This window comes from Vulpes vulpes, chromosome 4 (assembly GCF_048418805.1).
Source record: "Vulpes vulpes isolate BD-2025 chromosome 4, VulVul3, whole genome shotgun sequence".
Classification (NCBI taxonomy): Eukaryota; Metazoa; Chordata; class Mammalia; order Carnivora; family Canidae; genus Vulpes; species Vulpes vulpes.
Window position 1 is genome coordinate 129099818 of NC_132783.1, and position 19285 is coordinate 129119102.

At 40.9% G+C, this 19285-nt stretch overlaps 1 protein-coding gene across 2 annotated transcripts in view; it reads right to left on the minus strand.

Annotated features, from left to right (window-relative positions):
* EGFLAM (EGF like, fibronectin type III and laminin G domains) overlaps positions 1–19285 on the minus strand; it is a 178866-nt gene that overhangs the window by 49263 nt on the left and 110318 nt on the right. For both annotated transcript variants that reach the window (XM_026016715.2, XM_026016714.2), the window contains exons 8-11: positions 4543–4658; positions 3643–3961; positions 2883–2983; positions 1677–1777 (exon numbers count right to left, since the gene is read on the minus strand). In XM_026016715.2, the coding sequence (XP_025872500.1) occupies positions 1677–1777; positions 2883–2983; positions 3643–3961; positions 4543–4658 (637 nt within the window). The remainder of the gene's footprint in view (positions 1–1676; positions 1778–2882; positions 2984–3642; positions 3962–4542; positions 4659–19285) is intronic.

Consider the following 19285-nt stretch of genomic DNA (forward strand, 5'->3'; position numbering starts at 1 on the left):
CGGCCTTCTCTGTGACTGCCAGATGCTTCAAGTGGATCCAAGGTACAGTGAATTGAGAACTTGAGTCATTCTGCTTCCAGGTATTTCTCTGGGGACTTCCCCCAACTCGCAAATGACAGGCTCAGCGATATTAATAACACGTAAAAAACACAAGTCTTCACACTCATTCTGGCAAGCTGGCTGGCACTGCCATCTGTGTTCAGCTGAGCCCAAAGGCAGGTGTGGTTTCCACAGGAGGCCCCAACTTGGGGGGCAGGTGTGAGCGGAGGGGGAACATTCGCAGACGATTGCTTTATTCTTGGTTTTGGTTTTGTTTTGTTTTGTTTTTCCTCCAACTTCCCTATGGCGCAGGGTACCCACTAGTCACTAGTCATGCCTTACATCTAGAACTCTGACCTTTTCTGGTCAACTTCCAGACAGACACCCTGCCACTTCCGCATAGGTCCTGAGATGGCCAGCAGGGAAAGACACACACCCAGGACTTGTGCTAACTACAGCTCCTTCTCGTGGATTCTGTGTCTCCAGGATCGCCGGTGGAGAGGGATGGAGTAGGGAGGTGTTGCAGAGCAGCTTATATAGAGGGGGATACAGAATAACCCCATAGGAGTTGTGGAGCTGGAGAGCGGCTCCCAGCAAAAGAGTGCCCAAGCTACTGTGAGTCTCTCAGATCCTCCGAGTGTGAGAAACACTGCCCAAGACCCTGGCCCAGCATCAAAGGCCCATGAATCAAGGCATTTAGCAAAGGATGGCAGACCACTGTCTGCCCCAAGTGGGATGTCCAACAGTCTTCTCCAGCTTAACCTAAAGTAATTTTTGTGCTGGAATCATCCGAAGACGATCAGGTTAATGCTTACTGAGTGCTTGCTATGGGCTGGGCACCACTCTAAGCACATTTATGTATTAATTCATTGCATCCTCACAAGGCTCCTGGGAGGAAATGCTGGCTCAGAGAGGTTACATCACTTGCAGGTCAGGCTGCAGAGGAATGGTGCCATCAGGACCTTAACCAGTGCACTGGGGACAAAGACAAGGTTGATCCTCATTGGTCATTCTCCAAGAGGGGCTATGGACACCTCCACAAGGATCGTTAAAACACTCACGCCTCCACAAAATTCTGTCCCCAGAAAACTGCACACAAACTAAAGGCAGCTTGTAAGGTATCTTGGGAGAGAAAAGACCAGGGCTGAGGAGGAGTGCCAGCCTGCCATGGCCCAGGGGGAAGACAAGGATGGGCTTTAAGCCTCTGGGAACCCTCAGGAGGTTGTCGGCTCCTTTTTGCTCTCCATGGCTGTCAGTCCTATTTGCCATAAGAGACAAGAAGATCACAGCCTCCTTCCCATCACATCTACTCAAGCCCCAGGAGCAAAGGGACTGGATGGCTTTGGCTCACTGGTACATTCACAGAACCTACAATAGTGCCTGATATACTGCAGGTGCTCAAGAAACATTTCCTGTTGATTGAACGGATGGTTAATTACAAGATTCCAAAACTCAAGTTTCAAGGGCAACTCGCAATCCTGATATAACACTATTTAATAAACAGCTCCATGGTCACCTTAAATACACCGTTCCTTTATCTACAAGAATCCATCCCATTTATGTCTTACTCACACTGTAAAAATGTAAACACAATGTAGGATGGTATTAAAATTCCATAAGGTTTTGGTGGGAGTTACCTGAATTGGAGTGAGCGTCGGATAATGGCCAGAGACATGAAGTCGCCCCTCCCGTATTCATTCTCTCCACAGTAGAGCAATAAGCCATCCTCTGCCTCTGCCTATTGTATAAACAAAAGCCACATGGACAGTGAGCATCACCTGGAAACACTCATGACTATGCAACACGAGCATTCTCTCTGTGGTCCTATTTACAAAGGGCAAGCACATGGATTCCAATTAATTCCCAGGTACCAATTCTCATTTCCTTTCCCCTAAACAAATGGCAGTGATAAACACAGTGTGAGGAATGGCAGGCAGGTTAGAGAAAGCTGGCTCTGCCTTTGGCCTGCTCTTCCCTTGGCTTCATGGGTCCACCAGCAGAGCCTCAGGAAAACCATGTGCACAGAGACTGTGGTCACAGAGAGGCTGTTTGTGTGTCCATTGAATTCTATTTTCACCAAAGAGCATTCTTTTTTTTTTTTTTTAACTCTTTTTATTCCCCTCCCTCTGGAGAAGCATGCAAATTTGCTCCTTTCCTTCAGTTAGGACAATAAAATACCCGACCCTGCTGATAGACTGACTAGTCTGGTCTTCACCCATATGTTGGCTGCCCTAGACTGGGACAGATCAGCTTTTGGACACTCAACACTGTGACCATGACCTCAAGGGGACTCGCTTCCAGATCTTCAAACCTCGTGGTATTGTCTGAGATGCCCAAAGTAAAGCTGAAGTCACTGACTGAATTCTGATTTGCAGTTGACTCAGATCAGAGAGCATCCACTGGGCCCTCACTACGTGCCAGCGTGGTTTATAGCAGTCTATTTGTTCAGTTACAGTCATAGCAAGGAGGACAGCCATTTGAGTTCCCTTTAAGAGGGATTTTGGAATGGGGAAGGCATTATGCCTCTGAGATTCTGGTCCGTGAGGAATCACAATGGTGAGGTGCAGGGCTGGGCCTACATGCTCTCACTGGCCAGCCAGCCATTTCCATCATTCAGTAGTGAACAGAACCCACCCTCCACTCACTGGCACCCTCGAATGTGTGAATGCGCCCACCGTTCTTATTATCCTGTGAGCCAGTTTAAGGACAGACTCTGTGTCATACTTACCTTTGCTAAATTTACCTCCGTGCTTCCTGCACTCCCAGCCCACCCCGTTTGATATGGCACAAAGCTGTGCTAAGGTGTCCTTCAGCTAGGCATTCAAACAACTAATCCTTCTTACCCTAAATTGAAGAGTAATTTGAAATGCCTGATAGGAGTTCTTCAGAGGTTCAAAGATTACATAGGAGTGGCCAAAGAACTGAGGATACTGTATAGCAATATCTGAAAAAAGAAAAAGACAACATGAAAGAACACTATTTCCTTACTTCTTCAAATGCAAAAAGCAATATATGCCATTGCCTGGATGTCCTTAAGTGAAAACTCTGAATATCTGTTAAACCTGGCTTATTACCTTCTCTCCCTTTTTTTTTTTTTTTTTTTTTACATCTACGATTGTCATTCTTGGGAACTTTGAGCTTCTGAAATTCTTAGGGAGAAACTAGAGATTGTTAACTTGCTACTCTAAAAAGAAATCAATGTTTTCAAGACCACTGACACCTAGCTTCCAGCTGTACATTTGTATAATGTGAGTTGGTTCAATTATTATCTTTCTTAACCTTCATGTACATGTTTTCAGCTGCACTTTTACAGGAGAGATGTGATCCAAGTAAAGTCCACCTCTCCAAGGTGCCACTAGGGTGACTTATTAATTTCTCCAAAAGTACTACATGTGTGGCACACATAGAAACTGGGTTGCTATTCAACTAGAAGCAATGGAAGTGGTCTTACATTTTTCCTGGATAGCTAATTCAATTATGAATACATGGAAAAGTTGCTTATCTTGGAAAAGGGCTAGAAGGAACAATGTGTGGAGCACAAAACTGCCCTTTGGCTCCCACTGGGGCCAACCCCTCATCATGTTCCCCTCATCGAAGGCCTACCTTCTGAGCAGGTTGCACCACCTTTGCCCAGGTTGCAATGGCACCGTGAGCCCCCCCAGGTGTAGTCATTGGCACAAAAGCTATCAGCAGAGCAGAGAGTTTCATCACAAGACATGTCAAAGAGCCTTGGCATTATAGCCACATCATTCTTTCCTTTCCTCTCCAATGGAGTGGGCTGGGGAGCCACTGTAGCTGTTGGGAGAGATGCTAGCGTAGGGCCGACAAGCCTAGAAGCAGTCTTTGGGTTTGACTTGGGTGCCATCTTGGATTCCACAAAAAATTTCCTATTTCCTCTTTGAGTAGCATAAAGTGGTTCCACCTACAGCCATAGAAGAGAAATGGTTCAGAATTAACACAGAGGACAGTGTTCAGACAGCCTTATTTATGGTTGATTGATGTCTAATACTTAAAAATATGGTCGCTTTTGTTATTTCTCAAAACCCTAGGATGGATGTAAATGGAGCAGATAGTACTGATCCCAGTTTGTGGATAAGAACCTTAAGCTCAAGGATTTTAAGTGCTTTGCCCTGTGCTATTTAGGAAATCAGTGGTAAAGCTGATATTGCATGATCTTTACTATTATAATATCACAAAGATGTGTTACTTTGTCAAGGAACTGTTCATTTCCTTCTAATACTTGACTTCATACATTTTACTAAATATGTTTCTGCCAGATTGTGAAGTCAGCCGGCAGGGGCTGGCTATAGAACATTAGCATGGTTGGTACCTAGTTACTACTAATTTATGAGCACCTGGAGCCTAATAGAGAAAATTTGTGTTAAGAGCTAATGGGCCAATTTAAGTAAGTTTAAGTAAAATGTTCATGGTCCATTGGTTAAACTGCCTTGTTCAGCATGAAAACAAAAACACCCAGGTTTTACAAGCAGAGATTGTTGTTACCTCCTCAAAGGAAATATCCGAATCTAAGTCATCTTCAAATCCCTCATCATCCACACCAACGCCCATGTTGGGGATATAACAAGGTCCATAGCGGCCACTTCCTCCTTCCTCGGGGCCTTCACAGAGAAAAGAGCACACACAGTCACCATATGCCTGCCTTCCCCTTTCTATCCTAACTGAGCCATATACAGAGTTCTGTCAAACAGATCGGGATGTACTGGAAACACAAAGAATTCAACACAAGAGAGGAAGTCTCAATGACCGAAAAATTTAAAAATGTTTCATCTCATAAGTACCAAGGAAATGCCAATCAATGCCAGAAAGAGCTGCCATTTTATACTGACAAAACTGTCAAAAATGTAAAATGTGGGCAATAAAAGAATATGACCAAGGATGGGATCCGTGGCGACTCTTTATACACTGGTGTTAGATGTGTACAATCACTTTGCAAGAATACTTGGAAATAAGTAGATAATGTTCACACCTTTTGACCCAGCAATGTCAGCCCAACTTACAAAATCTGGAGAAATTCTCCCACATGTGAACCAGTACATGTGCAAAACACATTCATAGCCTCAGAATTTACAATGGTAAAAAACATTTCAAATTGGCTATTATAACAAGCAACACCCTAAATATCTGTCAACAGAGAATAGATAAGTGAATTACACTATATCTATGGAATGGAATGCTATATTGCAGGGGAAATAAATGAATGAGCATTTAATGCATTAACATGGCTTAATCTCACATTATTCCATGTAAAAAATGCAAGTGGCAAGAGAACGTATCCAGTTTGATACCATTTATATAAAATTCAACAGCAAGCAAAATTTAACATATTATCTAGAGAGAAATATGTATAGTTACATGTGTATAACTATATAGAACTAAATATGTATATATGTAAATATACATATAGTTCTAAATATGTATATGTAGGATAAATATGTTAATTAATACAAATATATATTACTATATATTATATAGTAATATAAATATATATACAATATATATATATTTTTTTAACTCATAAGAAAACTAAGACCATGACAAAATATCTGGGGGAAGTTAGAAGACAGATATGAATGAGCTGTGGGACCCAGAGCCCTTTGAGGGGCTATCACAGTCTATTTCTTAAGACAGGTGCTGGATACCTGTGAGTGTTCATGTGATTTTTATATGAACCCTTCATGTATGAAATATTTCATTACAAATTCTTTGAAGCAAGAAAGAGACACTGCACTAGAGTAAACACTCCTACACCCAGAACAATGGGCCCCTACATGGTTATCTTAGGTGCCACCATTTCCATCTACATTAGCAGGACAATGGGATCTTTGAGAACTGGAAGGTGGGCTGAGGAAAACTCTTAGGAGATAATACATGATGTTGTCCATTAGGGGATGGGCACAAAAAACACTCACCAGGGTATGTGAGGCTTTCAAAGTGCTGCTCAATAACCCCCCATTTCCTCCCAGTTGGTATGGGCATAGGTACCAACTGCATTCTCTAAACAGGACACACCGGGCACCAGCCCTTGTAGCAGAAACAACTCTGGCAATAGAAATGGACTTTTGTAGGTTGCCAATGCCCATCACACACTCAGTGTTTGGATGACTGGTTGGAGGAGAAGTGAGGAGAAGGCAGGAGGGGGAGAAAGATAAGAAAAAAATAAACTGAATTTAAAGATGTTCTGCTTTCAGAATAAGCTAAGCCAAATAAGCACCTTTCTCACAAAAGCAAACTCACTCTCCTTTAAGCAAAAAAAAAAAAAAAAAAAAAAAGTGAGCAGATTGAAAACAGAGTTGAAAGACATGACAGAAAGAGGGCGTGGGAAGCCTTCTCGGTGGGCGCACAGTTGACCAGAAATCTCCTCTGGACCAGGAAGAGAGAAACTGGTGAGCAGGTAATCTGGAGCCACCAGGGAAGGAGCTGTTCTCACCACCCTCATTTCAACTCTTCACAGTTTTATTTAAGATAGCCCACCTGTCAGCTGAAAATTCAAGCCTGTTGATTCCAGTTTTATACCTGGATGCAAGTTCTCTTAAGCCACCTGCATCCAGCCAGCACAGCTGGGTGCCAGATGTCTTCCCACAAAAAGCCAGGAAGCCCTTGAACGCAGCTTTCCTCTCTCTTGTCTCTCCATATCTGTATCTTTCTACCTCTCTCCTCAACTCTCCCTCTTTCTCTGGGTCCATTTCTCACTCGCTGTTTCTAGGTCTGGCTCTCTCGTATATTCACAATCGTCAGATTAAGGAGGAAAGACTCCATTTCGCAATAAAAGAACTTTACAGCACATACATGAAAAGAGCTGGGTTTTATCTCCAGGTCTTCCCACCTCCAAGGTGTTCTCTCAGCCCTGGGCCCACTCTCGCCATTCTTGTATTGACTCGTCAAAGTCAAGATTCTCTTCATTTCATCTTATGATACCCTATTTGAAAAATAAAAACTTTCAAAGACTACCACTACCTACAAGATAAATCCTAGGCTCTTGGTCAAGAGTTCAAGGATCTCATTGGTAACTCCTCTTTCTCCTCCTCCTTTCCCCATCACCATCATTTATGGAAACCTACTATCTCTTCACAATTAACAGATATGGCTGTGCATAACATAATACATTTCATACATTTCTAGACTTTACAATAATCCTGCAAAGTAAGTATGGTTAATTTCACTCTGCAGGTAAATAAATTGAAGCACAGAAAGGTTAAATGATTTGACTAAGATCAAAGATTCTGTAACAGGCCAAGACTAACTCCAAGCCAGGGTCTGTCTGGTTGCTACTTTCCCAATTGCCTGTCAGAGAAGAAGCCACTGTGGAGGTGGAAAGAGCCTGGGATTTAGAAAATTAACACTTATTGACCATTTTTCCTGTGCCAGGAACTTTTCATACATTGTTTCTATTAGTCCTCAAAAATTCCTGTGTCATCGGTATTATTATCTCCATTCTACCATGTGGAGAAATAAACTCAGAAAGATTAAATAACTTGCTTAAAGGCATGCAGATGGCAAATGGCAGAGCTAGAACTTCTCTTTGGTCTCTCTTTTGACTACGTCATACTACTTACAATCTGGCTTCAAATTGTATTTTTAGCATTTTTTTTTTCCCTGCTTCAAAAGTCCTAATGACCAAACTGGTCAACCAGTTGTCTTCTTATACATCTTGTATTTTCTGATCCCAAGACTGGTTATCGCTTCTTTCCACATTGTCATCTTTTCTTCCTCTCCTTTATTCTACTCACACAGCTTACACATCCTTCCAATTGCATGCATCCTGTGGAGACAGAGCTGAATGTGTATCATCAAAAGGTCAAAATCAAGTGATATTTTAAAAAGAGATCAGACACTTCTAGAAAAAAGATGGTGACTCCACAAAAGATGGAACTGCCAAGACCTGTTGGATACTACTCCATATCCTAGTGGATACGTGCCCCTGAATATGAGCTTAGAATAAACTGTCATAGCTTGATAAAATCAACAGATGTTAAAATATTATTTCCTCTGGACTCCTGGCCCTGGAATGTTCTCCTTGTGTTTCCCAACCCAGTTGTGAGTCCCTTGAAGGCAGGAGCGATAATTCTAAATTTCTTGAGATCCCTTTCTATCATCCCTTTAAGTCCATCTAAGTAACACACATACTTTAAAGTTGAAGGAGACCTTAGACACCATCAAGCCCAAACTTCCCATTTCATACATGTGCAAACTGAGGTCACAGAAGACAAGTGACTTGAGATCAAGGTCTTGCATCTCATTAGAAGATCTAGGTCCAGAATTGGATCATATGACCCCTAGTTCAGTATCCATAACACCCTATCATGAACTTTTTGGTGCCAACTATCTAAGATACTTCAGCTGGAAGGACATAAAGACACTGTGGTTGGGTGTAGGCAGCCAGGTCTCCTCCTGCCCTTTAGTCCACCTAGGAAGTCTGTCTTGAAGGAAAGTCCTTAGAGAAAAGGACCATGGATGTGTTGTGGCAGCTATGAAATGGTTATCATGATGAAAATGGAAATGATGCCAGATTCTCTGTTCTTCCTAATGAGTCGAATAAGGCATATATTATTCACTGGATAAAGTCCTTTGGTATTTATAACAACTGCTCTGTTTTGACAGGAAATCATATATCTCTTTGAAGCCAGAGGCTACTGCTTGGTTTGGGAAAATGAATGGTGTGAGATAAGAATGAAGAAAGGAATACAGAATCACAAGGACTCAGAGTCAAATAAATTTTACTTCTATAGGGAAACTTGAGAGAGCAGCTGGCGCAACAAGTCCATTTTATAGACAGGTGAACTGAGACTCAGAGAAAAATTCAGGCTCAGAGAGTCGATGTGACTTGCCCAAAAACAGTTCATTGGTGGCATAGCTGATTCAGAATTCTGGGCTCCCAATGGTGCTTCCACTACTGGTTACAGCTACTTAAATTCCCTATCCCTTATAATAACCTGGGTAGTAGTTACTTGTCTTTTTTTTTTTTTTTTAAGATTTTATTTAGAGAGAGAGAGAGAGAGAGGCAGAGACACAGGCAGAGGGAGAAGCAGGCTCCATGCAGGGAGCCTGACGTGGGACTCGATTCCGGATCTCCAGGATCAGGCCCTGGGCTGAAGGCGGTGCTCAACCTCTGAGCCACCCAGGCTGCCCATTACTTGTCATTTTTAATAGGAAGGGAAGGAGCACAGCATGACTGGAAGAAACATGGAATAAAATTCTCCACTTCAGAGTTCAAAACCATGGCTTACATATAGTTTCTACCAATGCCATTTCTCAGTGAACACAGAATGTGCAGTCTGAGAGAGTGATAAGAATTCTCTCAGTAGCCTGGGGTATTATAATTAAAGTGCATGACTTATCTCTTTCTACTTGGCATGTTGTTAATTAGGAAAAGAGAACATTAAAAAGAAGGCATTTACTTAGAACCAGAAAAGTCAAACCACTGAATGCAAAAGAAGTTCAAGGGTTATTCCACTACAAGAAAAAAGTAATACACAAAATACAAATGACTACTAACAAATTACAGGTGACTTATTTTGCAAAAACCTGTATGTTTATTTTTTAAAGATTCGTTTATTTGAGGGTGGGGAGAGAGCACAGGGAGAGAGAAAATCCTGAAGCAGACTCCCTGTTGAGCGCAGAGCCTGACTCAAGGCTCAATCCCAGGACCCTGAGATCATGACCTGAGCCAAAATCAAGAGTCAGCTGCTTAACCGACTGAGCCACCCAGGAGCCCCTGTATATTTATTTTTATAAAAGCATCACACGCATTTTACAAATAGTGAGTTTCTCTGATGTATCAACATGGTGTAGTTGGAAATACCCCTGGTCACGGAATCCAAATAATTACAAGAGGCACACAGATGACTATGTGACCCTGGACAATACACTTATCTCTCTGGGTCTCATGTTTTCTAATAAAACAAGGAATGGGATTAGATTTGATGACCTACAGGATCCTTTCCAGCACTAACATTCTGTGACCCTAAAGTTTACACTTTTGATTTAGACATATTGTTGGCATCTGTTACTTCAAGCAAGGTTTGAAAAAGATACAGCTGGGGAATTTTATTTATGTGGATAAAAAGGAAAAAAAAAAAGGAGTTAGTTCAGCAAGGAAGTTACATGCTTTGGGGATTGTGGCTTTGTGTTCAATATTATTAGCTTCCTAGAAGATAGGATATCATTTATCAGAATTCATCTTCACTCATAAGGACCAGGGTATGTGAGTCCCTTCTCTTAACAGCTCTTGGCAATGGATGAGAGAGGAAAAGATATTCTCCACTCCTGAAGTTGTAATCATGCAGAGAGTTTCCCAAAATAATGTTGAATTCTTGCCCAACCCCTCTGCCTCCCTACAGGGGTAGAGACAGTAACCTAGCTCCAGGTGGCAGTATTTGGTCCATGGTTCTGAAGCCAATCCATCAAAGGACCTGGGGGAGGGAGGAGGAGTTGGGGGCAAATTTGGTCCCTCCCACCTCCCTTCTCAACCTAGAAAAGTGGAAAGCAGTGACCTGGGCAGGTGGGACTTCTCTGCAAATGCAAACTCTGCTTCAAGTGGGCTCTTCCCTAGGCAGAGGGGAGTTCTCAAACCCACTTTGTACCTTAGAGTAAGCTACCTTCTCTGCCCAGTCTTCTCTGCCCAGCCTTGTGCTAGAAAATTTCAGAAATAACGATAGCAATTTGATTCTTTATCTGCTGACTCTGTTGTCTTATTTCTCAGTTGGTTCAGAAAATGGAAAAAGAGGATAAGTGTTTTTAAGTGGGCATCCTCAGAACCTCAATTCACCAGAACAAGAATGGTTGAAAGGAAAGCGTCCCCCATGAGGCAATGTGTCATTGAAACTGGGTCATCTCCTCCAGTGCAAATATTCAAGATTTGGTTGGCTGGACAGAAAAATGGCAGGTCAGACCTGTTGCCTTTGTCCCTTTAGAGACTCTGTGTTACTGCCAGTTCAAGCCCCATCTCATACCAATTTATTCCTTCTTATCCTGCTCCAGCCAGAAAAAACATTGGTTCTTCTTTCCATTTGGGAGGTACATCATGCTTTCTCTTGCCTCAGGGTCCTTGCACATGCACATTCCCTAGGCTTGGAAATCTTATCCCTCATTGCCCATCTTTTGCCTTTTTAATTCTTATATCTCTGCTCAAAATCACCCTCTTGGGGATGTTTTCTCATCCCAGATAAGGTCAGGTTCCCTTCCTATATATTCTTATGGTTCTCTCCTCTTTTATAGCATTTTAAACTTGTAATTATATATTTATTTGTGGAATGATTTCATAACAGTGACTCTTTCAATAGATTGAAAATACCTTAAAGAAGGTAATATCATCTCTATTGGTTTCTACTATAACACCAAAACCTTACTCACTCCCAGGAACATTGTAGAAATTTATAAAATGTATAAGAAATAAAAAGAGTAAACTTTTGAAATAATTTAGGCATAATAAAAATATATGAAATATTTAGGCATAATAAAAATAATTTAGGCATAAAAAAATATAGGCAGCATTCATCTGGATTCTTAAATAGCAAAACTTTAGGCACAAAAGGACCCATAGAAAGAGTTTAAAAGCTATCAACAATTCTTTCCAAGATCTTAAAGAAAGCATTCCAGAGACCTTGCCTGGAAAATAATCCATACCCTGTGCCCCTTCTGGGGTGAGTCTTCCAAGCAGCTCTTTGGCATTAAGTTGCTTTGGCTTGGGCTATCTGCTTTAAATGAAGTCAGTCCTGCCACCCTGGCCAAAAATGATGGAACCAGGATCTATGCCTGAGCCTAAGACAATCATATCCAGACCAAGCACCTCTGAGAGGCCTGTGTGAATATCTACCAAAAGACGGGCTTCACATCAGAAGGCAAGGCGGATATTTCAACCTTAATCCTTCCTCCCTTACCTCTTCTCTGTAGGTGCTACAGGAGCTAAATGTTGGACTTTTGAACCTCTTTTGCATCTAGAGGTGGCCGTGAGGTAGTCTGGGTTGGTAAGATGTAAGTAGAAGGCTTTTGGAACTTTCCTTTCTACTATATTGTCTTTGGCAGTGAGGGTAGTTGTGATGGCTAGAAGTTCAGTGCATTCCTAACTGAAATGAATGGGAGTCAAATGACACAATTAGACCCTCTCCCCAAGAAGTGTATCTACCAACCGTGTGCATGCTGAAGGGTGGGGGCACAGAGCTCCCTTGTGATCCTGAAGGTTACTGGGAGAGACTCCTGGTTCTGCAGAAAATTAGCCTGCTTAACTTCAGCCTCGGCAGCACAGGGACTCAGAGCGTCTACAAGGATGCTGAATGAATTCCCTTTTTCCTTCCTTTCCCCCAAATTGTCTGCCTGAATGTTTTCCTCCAATCTGAATAGATCTAACTAATCCAGGGTGTGTTTCTATAGTGGTAGGAGTGGGGTGTTGGGAGAGAGCTGCTCTAAGTACCAGCCAGAGGCAGATGTGTTTGCTCTTTTCTGCTCCTGCTTCCTGAAACTCTCATCTGACTCTAGCTCAGGATGATACCCCAGGTGCCAAGTGATTTCTAGAGCCCTCACCTCAATGCTTCTCCTACTCCTTTATCTTCGGCATACACATGCATAGGACATGCCAACTGTGCATAACTCTGTGGGGTATTGCCTTTTGAAGAATATAAACCAGTCAACCAAGTACAAGCCACTATATCTTTCTCCCTCAGAGCCTCCCTTTCTTAAGATAATGGGGCTATGGAAAGTTAAGCAAATGGCCAGAAACCAAGGTGTTAGGCACCTACTTTTTTGTTACCTGCTGATGGAGGAGATACATAGCCAAAGCATAATGCAAGAGGTGGCTGTAAACACAGCAGGAAAACCCAAGGCCATATTTTCATCATGCTGTGTTAGAGATTTCAGACTTGGAATCTTTGTAACTTCAAAGAATAATGAATAACAATTCACTGACACCATTCTATGGTGATACCTCAGGACTTGAGGTGGAGTGGGCAGTGTATTATTTAGGTAGGCAATGAGGACATTTCTGAACAGCCGAAATGGTGACTGGCATTAAGATTTCAGTATTATGTATACAACAGGCACTCAATGCTGATTTATTAGATAAGAGAATGACTGAATGACTGAATGTTCTCTTTAAGGGCCAAATCTTAAGTATACGCTGCACATGGTAAACACAAGCTAAATGTTTTTTGAAGGACTCCAGTTTTAATCTGGTCAATGCCAATGTTCTAACTGTGCAGCCAGTTATTTTCACTGGGAGTTCAGCAGCAGAGAAAACTATTGTCCATCGTGTCAGGAGGATATGGCTTAAAAAGTGAGATCTCTCTCTCTCTCTCTCTCTCTCTCTCTCTTTCCGTGGGATAATTTGGCAATCTATATCAAGCATTTGAGTTATTCAATTTTGTAGTTGTATTAGAAATTTAAAAATTAGTCAGATGTATTATAAATGTTCATTACTTTTTAAAGTATTTTAAATATGATGGCATGTGATATATAATGGCATGGGATGACATTATGTTTGGAAAAATGGAGGTCATCGGCCCTCCCCACATAAGCACTGGGGGTAGAAGCAGGTTGGAGTCAGATGAACAGTGCATAGAGGTAAAAAACAAAACAAAACTGGTTAACAATGAGTGTAGAAAACATAATAACTCTAGCTTGAAGGAAAGCAGAGAAACAGGATGGGAGGGGGAGGCATTTGGGGTCATGGGAGTCTTTTTTATGAATAATATAGCATACATGTTTGTGTGCTCATGAGAATGATCTAGAAAAGCAGGGATTGAAAGTTGGATCCTATAGCAGAGACTGGGTGGCAAACACAAAACTGACATATATAGCGTGATCTCCAGTGGGTCAGTACAAAACAGGGCTGAGTTCATACACTGCATTTGAGGCTCAGGAGGTAGAGCAAGATGAGAAAGAAGACAGGCAGCTTGCTGAGGGCTTACAGTCCAGTGGGGAGGGAGACATGCCCACACCCACAGGGTGGGATGACTGATGCTCTGCACATGGGAGCACCACTGTGGCTGTGGACCGTCACCGTGGACTCTCTGTGGTCTTTTTTATTTTTTTAATATTTTATTTATTTCTTCATGAGAGACACACAGAGAGAGAAAGGCAGAGCCACAGGCAGAGGGAGAAGCAGGCTCCATGCAGGGAACCTGACATGGGACTCGATCCCAGGTCTCCAGGATCATGCCCTGGGCTTAAGTGGGTGCTAAACCACTGAGCCATCCAAACCGGCCTCTGTGGTCTTTTTTAAAGTGGCTTCAGATTTGGGTATCAACTGTGATGTGTGATAACCAGATGGTTTAAACCATCTCTTTTAAGTATTGTGATAACCAGATGGTTTCAACCAAACACAATTATACTTTCTCATCCCCCCTCTCCAGTTTGAGACACGATGCTAGGATAAATCACTACCATCACAAAATTCTATATTTGATTAAAGGGTTTTTCAACAATTAGAATGAAACAAGGACTGGATCACAAAGTTGGAGAGTGTTTATCACTAACAGACCATCAAGGATTTACTGAAAAGTATGCTTCAGGAAGAAGAAGGAAAGAATAAGATGAAAAATGTATTGGACAGAGAAACTGATAAACATTTGGATAAACCTAAATGTGCATTACTGTAAAAAAAATGTCTAACTTGTGGCTACTAAACAAGGTGGGACAAAAATACTAAGAAATAACATGTAAGACAAGAAAGAACTGACTTAGAGGGCACCTGGGTTGCTCAGTGGTTGAACGTCTGCCTTTGGCTCAAGTCATGATCCTGGGGTCCTGGGATCGAGTCCTGCATTGAGCTCCCTGCATGGAGCCTGCTTCTCCCTCTACCTAGGTCTCTGCCTCTCTTTCTGTATCTCTCATGAAGAAATAAATAAAATCTTAAAAAAAAAAAAAGAATTGACTTAAATTGAGGCTGCTAAGGTTTTATTGTTTGTGATGAGGGTAATAAATGTTGATTAACTTTAGGCTATAAAAGATTTTTCTTTTAAGATCTTATTTATTTGTTCTAGAGAGAGAGTGAGCATGGGGGGCGGGGGCTGGAGGAGAAGGTCAGAGAGAGAGTCTCAAGCAGACTCCCTGCTGAGTGGATGCTCAGTGCAGGGCTTGATTGCACCACCCTGAGTGTATGACCTGAGCTGAACCCAAAAGTCTGATGCTTAACCAACTGAGCTACCCAAGCACCCTGATAAAAGTTTGAAAGTTAACAACCTAAGGATGGTAAATAAAGAATGTATAATTCACTCCAAGAGAGGAGAAAGGGGGGCTAAGAAAATATTGTCAATTGTATAGAAAACAGGAAAGAAGCACCAAAGATTCCTCCCTGTCACCAAACCAAAAAAAAAAAAAAAAAAGCAGAGAAAAAAGAAAAAAGAAGAAAGCAGAGTAAATAACACAAAATAAAATGGTAGAAATAAATAGAATATGTTAACAATTACAATAACTGTAAAAACAAAAACAACTTGCCATTTAAAGGACAGTGCTTGTCAGAGTGGATTTTTATAAGTTAAGCTGTATATTGTTTCTAGAAAGTATCTACAACATAAGACACTGAGAGATCAAAAGTAAAAATAATGTAAGAGGTGTTTCTAGCAATAGCTAAAAGGAAGCTAGTGTATGTGTATTATCATTAGACAACATAAACTTTAAGAGAAAAGAGAAGCAGCATCGTTAATGTTAAAAATGGTTGCTAAATAATGATTAAAGGAGCTACCAGGAATATAAGATGATTTTAAGCTTATATGTACCTAATATTACAACCTCACATATATATCAAGAAGAAGATTGAGAGACGTATAGGTAGGGATATATAGCGGGAAATTTTAATGTGTCTCTCTCAGTAACTAATAGATCAAGCTGACAATATAGAAGTTTGAACAACAATATTAAATAGGTTGATCAAGTGGACATATATAGAACCCTAGACACCAAAATAAGAGAACATACGTTCTTTTCAAAAGTATACAGGAAAACTGCATGAAAAGGAAATTGTGACCACAAAAATAAAAAAAGAAAGAAAGAAAATTCCACAGATTAAACTAATGTAAAATAGCCTTTCAAGTATACGAGCCTGGAGAGTAAGTATAACAAAAGCTCACTAAAAGGTTTTGGAAAGATCCAAATAAATGGATGAGATATAACACAGCCATGAACTGAATGGGTCCATATCATGAAGATGCCAATTCCTCCAGAATTAATTTATACATTCAAAACAGAATTCAATGTAATTCTGATTTGTAAACTCCCAATCGAGTTTTTTATAGAATTGAAAAACTGATTCTAAAATTTATATTAAAGAGTGACAGGACAAGAAAAGACAGGGTAATTTTGAAGAAGAACAAGGTCAAGTAGAATTACCTACCAGGTATCAAAATTCTACAAAGCGGCAGAAATTAAGACAGTATTGACCTAGGGAAATAGACCATAGTCTAAAGACTAAGGAAATAGACTATAGTGGAACTCAGAAACAGACTTACAAATGTGTGGAGATCTGATATGCAGAAAGATGCCATTACAAATCAATAGGAGAAAGGATTAATGATTCAACGATTGGTACTGGGGCAACTGATTATCTATATGAAAAAAAAATATATATATATATATATATTAAGTTAGGCTCTTCCTTCTTTATGCCTAAAAGTAAATTTCAGGTAGATTGAGACCCTAAATGTGAAAAGCAAAATTTTCAAATTTTTAGGGTAAAACAAAATTTTGCTTAATGATCTTGGAAAGAGGAAGTAGTTAAAAAAAACACAGAAAGCATAAATCATAAGAGAAAAAACTGAGATATTTAACTACACTGAATGAAATAATTCTGTTCATTAATTGATACTGTAAGGGAAGTGAAAGATAAGTCACAGGCTAGTGGAAGATCTATGCAACACATATTACTAAGTGTATTTATCTGGTGGAACACTATACAGCAGTGAAGCTGCATGAACTAGAGCTTTATACTGGTGTGAGAGTCAAAAGATAATGTTGGGGAGAAAAACTCATCACCAAAGGGTACTTGCATTGCATTTATAAGAAGTGTAGAAACATTCAAGACAATACCATATCATTCGTAAATAAACATATACATGTTAGCATAATGACTTAACGTGTAGGGAAACCATAACACTAAATGCAAACACCTCCAAAGAAAAGGCAGGAGGATGGGGTGGGGAGGGTACAGGGTGCAGAGGACAGGGATGTTTTCTTTTTCTAACACTGAATAAAATATGGCAACTGTTAAGATTTGAAAAAGTTGGGTCATGGATATAGAGATATTCCTGACATTTTTTACTATGTTTGAAATTGTTCATAATAAAAAATAAGCAATGTAACCAAGCCAGAATTTTATTAGGAGGATGAAAATCCACATCTAAGACAGCAAGGACCAAAAATTACATTGTAGTAACTTCGGTCAGTGACATGGGGGTGAACCTGAGAAATGTCCCCAGAAAGATGAGAAAATACTACATAAGGACGTGAATGTAGAGGACAAGATCCAAACCAAGGTCACGGGTGCTTCTTTAGCCTTTACCAGAATGATGGAAACATTTCAAATGTCTTATGAATCAAAGACATAAAAATAAAACGTCTGATCTGGAAAAAAAAAATAGACTACAGTTCAAAAGAGCTAATATTGGGGCAACCCAGGTGGCTCAGAGGTTTAGTGCCACCTTGGGCCCAGGGTGTGATCCTGGAGACCCGGGATCAAGTCCCACATCGGGCTCCCTGCATGGAGCCTGCTTCTCCCTCTGCCTGTGTCTCTGCCTCTCTCTCTCTCTCTCTCTCTCTCTGTCTCTCATGAATAAATAAATAAATATTTTTTTTTTTTAAAAAGCTAATATCATTGCTAAAATGAAAAGACCCAGACCTAGATACAAGCCAGTAAGATTCCTAAAGCAGAAGGAAAAGTCATAGGAACCAGGACGGTGATTTCTGTGCAGACAAGTTGGGGAAGGGGACTTATCGATAGTGTATTAGTATAGGCAAGTTAGGAAGGCAAAGGATGTTAACTACCTTCAGAGAGTGTCTGAACTATTTTTGAAATACCCTTTATTTTCACTGAAAAGCAGGTTTACATCCTTTAGTGAGATACAAAGAATTCTCTAAGGCCTTGATTTTCTTCTTGTCTTTGCTAATAAGGAGTTTAGAGTTTGGCGACACCCAAGACTTAAGTGACTGTTTTACCTCGTGTGATTATATTTGTATTTCTGGTTTGATTTCTGTTCATCTTACCACACTTATTTTTAATTATGGTGTGTGAATGTGTGTGCATATATTGCACAGTTCCTCAAATAATTTTTGTGCATTGGTGAAATACAAGTGATTTAAAACTACATTCAAATGTCTTGGGTGAACTCACATTCCAAAAGCTTGCAGGGCTCTAGCAGACAGTAGCCCTTAATGATGAGCTATAGAAAAGACCACTGGTGGTAATTAAGCTAGGGAGGGTGCGCTGTCATGATGAAAACAACTTCTACATTATGAATATCATCATAGGAGTAGAGCCAGTCTTAAATCAGAGGAGAGAGTCTGGCTTACGTCCTTACTCTGACCCACAATCCTGTCCAACAATTGATTGAAAACCCCATGGGGAGTCTGGGACAGGAGCAAGCCGAACTCTCTCTGGGTCATGGATTAAGCTGTGCCTAAGAAACTTTTTTTTTTTTTCAAAATAAATGGAAACAAGAGTAATTTGTTCTCACTTTCAAATAGATATTGGCATATTGATTAAACCCACATAGAGAGTGAGGGGAAGCCAGGGGTTCAGCTGAGGGTTTGCAAGCACTGAAGCATCACAAAACCGACCTCCATCAGAGAGAAAATGATGAAATGGTAGTGCTGAGAATTCACTGTCTGGATAACAAATGGAATCCTGGCAATGCTTTCCATGGAAGGATTTCCTTTTTCCATGTTTGAAACCTACACCTTGAGAAATTACCATCTGGTTGGAATTTGCTGAGCAAGAAAAGACGAGGATGGAAGAGCACACAGGTTTCTGGCCACAGTGGGTACAGTCAATATACCATCCATCTGCTGGGGTGGGGGGCTCCTGCTATGAAGCCAGGAGCAGTAAGGCCAGAAAGGCTGGCTGGGGCTAGGTTACGAAAGATCGTGAACGTCAGGTTAAGGAGTGTGGCATCTATCCTGTGAACAGGAAGAGCAGGAGTATAACATGCTAATAATGGGGGTGGTTTTATATTAGCCTAGAGCGGGGGTCCAGGGTGGCTTGCTGTGTTCTGGCGTTGCACCTCTATATCCTTTGGCCTCAAGC